General features: G+C 38.2%; 1 protein-coding gene across 1 annotated transcript in view; it reads right to left on the reverse strand.

Annotated features, from left to right (window-relative positions):
• LOC111787427 (mitogen-activated protein kinase 3-like) overlaps window positions 1–1,998 on the reverse strand; it is a gene marked incomplete in the record, with an annotated part of 2,649 nt that extends 651 nt beyond the window's left edge. Inside the window, 4 exon segments of the mRNA XM_023667386.1 lie at window positions 1–564; window positions 681–818; window positions 1,378–1,507; window positions 1,620–1,998. Coding sequence (XP_023523154.1) covers window positions 112–564; window positions 681–818; window positions 1,378–1,507; window positions 1,620–1,780 — 882 coding nt within the window.
• Between the last annotated feature and the right edge of the window lie 229 nt (window positions 1,999–2,227).

A 2,227-nucleotide genomic window follows, 5' to 3' on the forward strand; every position in this document is an offset into this window, starting at 1 on the left:
AAATGGAAACTGATGAAAACTATCCAAACAGAACCAAGAAATTATCTTTGACAGAGTGTCATAGTCAACAAAATTCAGATTATAAACTTAGAATGATCATATTAAGAGACATCACAAGAACTGTCCAGGAACAAAAATTCTCTGGAACATTTTCACATCAGCTAAATCTTTAATAGTCAAAATTGGATAGTCTATAACCAAAAAACTGCATAAACTCTGTATAGATTGTTTTACCTCAGTCAGTAAACGCATCTGATGCACATGATCCCTGCCTGGAAATAGAGGCCTTCTGTTCATAAGCTCCAAATAGATGCAACCAACAGACCATATATCAATAGCAGCTGTATAATCAGAGTTCAATAGTAACTCAGGTGCCCTATACCATCTTGTAACAACATATTCTGTCATGCTTTCATTTTCCGAAGTTGGACGAGCAAGACCAAAGTCACAAATTTTAAGATCACAGTTCGCATTAAGCAGTAGATTGCTCGGTTTCAAGTCCCGATGAATGACATTTGCAGAATGTATGTATTTAAGTCCTCGGAGAATCTGATACAGGAAATACTGCAAAGCATGCCAAATCTTATATTACAAGAGGAATAGTTGAAGAAGAAAAAAAAAATCAAAGGTGCAATTAACATAATCAATGATGAACAAAGTAAGGGACCTCGCCGTCCTACCTGACAATGCTCTTCCGATAAAGTTTGGTTCGAGCGGATTATTTGGTGAAGATCGGTGTCCATTAGTTCAGTGGAAATGTAGACATCACTGAATTCTCTCCGCAGAGGTGGAGGAATCACATCCCTTATGCCTATTACCTACATCAAATGAATCACAATCTATATGAGTGTGTGGCCCTAAAGAACAACTATTTAAAAACTTCCTTCAAATCAGGAAGTATAAAGAAAGCAAAATACCCATCATATAAAGCAGTTCCAATTCCAGTAAAGTATAATTCTAAAAAGTCAAATCCCATAAACTTCCCACAATCAACAAAATTATGCAGAACCAAATGCTACTATAGGTTATGGGTCAAATCACCAAGAATAATCTGTTCAATTGCATAAACAGACCGGCACATCACAATTGAATAGATTCAAAATGAACTTTCTAGGATTCTATCATGATTACCCACGCCACCAAGAACAACACAAAATTATTGAGATTAGTCAATCACCGCCAAGAACTATTCTAGACAAAAGAATTGATCGATCAATATTTTGCAATTCAACGACGCTGCGCGCGGTTAATGATTAAACACCGTCCAAAATCAGATGAACGCCCAATTGAATCCACAGACACAAACGGAAGAAATCTAAATCGCATGGATTAATCGAAACAACAATTATAGCAACTACAGGGATAAACTCCTCTCACATTTTCGTGATCCAAATGCCGGAGAAGCTTGATCTCACGGAGCGTCCGCTTCGCATCCATATGATTATCAAACGCGTTGGCAATCTTCTTAACCGCAACCATCTCGTTGGTCTCCGAATTCAAAATCGAACTACAAACAAACCAAATCCAACAAAAAAAAAAAAGGTATAAGACAAAAACTCAATCCAAAGGCGTTTCCAAACAAGATCACCAACAATTCCAACAAAAACAGATGAAAATACCAAACGATTCCGTAGGCGCCGCGACCTACAGGCATGATAGGCGGACGATATTTGGAGGTGATTTCAAACGGATTCCCGAAGATATTGTACTGCACATATTGACCGCCATGGGTAGGAACAGCAGGAAAATCACCGGTGTTGTTCTGACCAACATCAGCCATATTCTTCGACCTCAAAAATCGAACAACGAAAAAAAGAATCCCCGCTCTAATCTGCAACACCTCCTGCAAAGAATTCTTCGATTCTGAGTCTAGAAATTGAACCCAGAATGAAGAATGAAGACCAAGACCGAAAGTTTGACGAAGAAGTTCAGAATTTGGAGAATATTTATACAGAGAAGAATTTGTCAAACCGAAAAATGAGAGAGTGAGGAGTAAATTCTAGGAAAGGGAAACGAAGGCCCGCGCGGGAGAAAAATGGCTTACGCGCTTCTCACGGAGGATCGGACGGATAACATTTCAGCCGCCTTTAATCGACGGTCCAAATTCATTTTCCTTTTGTCAACGGCTTCCGTCGTCGTCTTCGTTCCAAAATTTGGACATAATTCCTTTTTTTTTAATCTATTGCTAAAACATCCTTTTAATCATTTAATTTAATCGATTTAATGT

The sequence above is a fragment of the Cucurbita pepo genome, chromosome LG02 (assembly GCF_002806865.2).
Source record: "Cucurbita pepo subsp. pepo cultivar mu-cu-16 chromosome LG02, ASM280686v2, whole genome shotgun sequence".
NCBI lineage: Eukaryota > Viridiplantae > Streptophyta > Magnoliopsida > Cucurbitales > Cucurbitaceae > Cucurbita > Cucurbita pepo.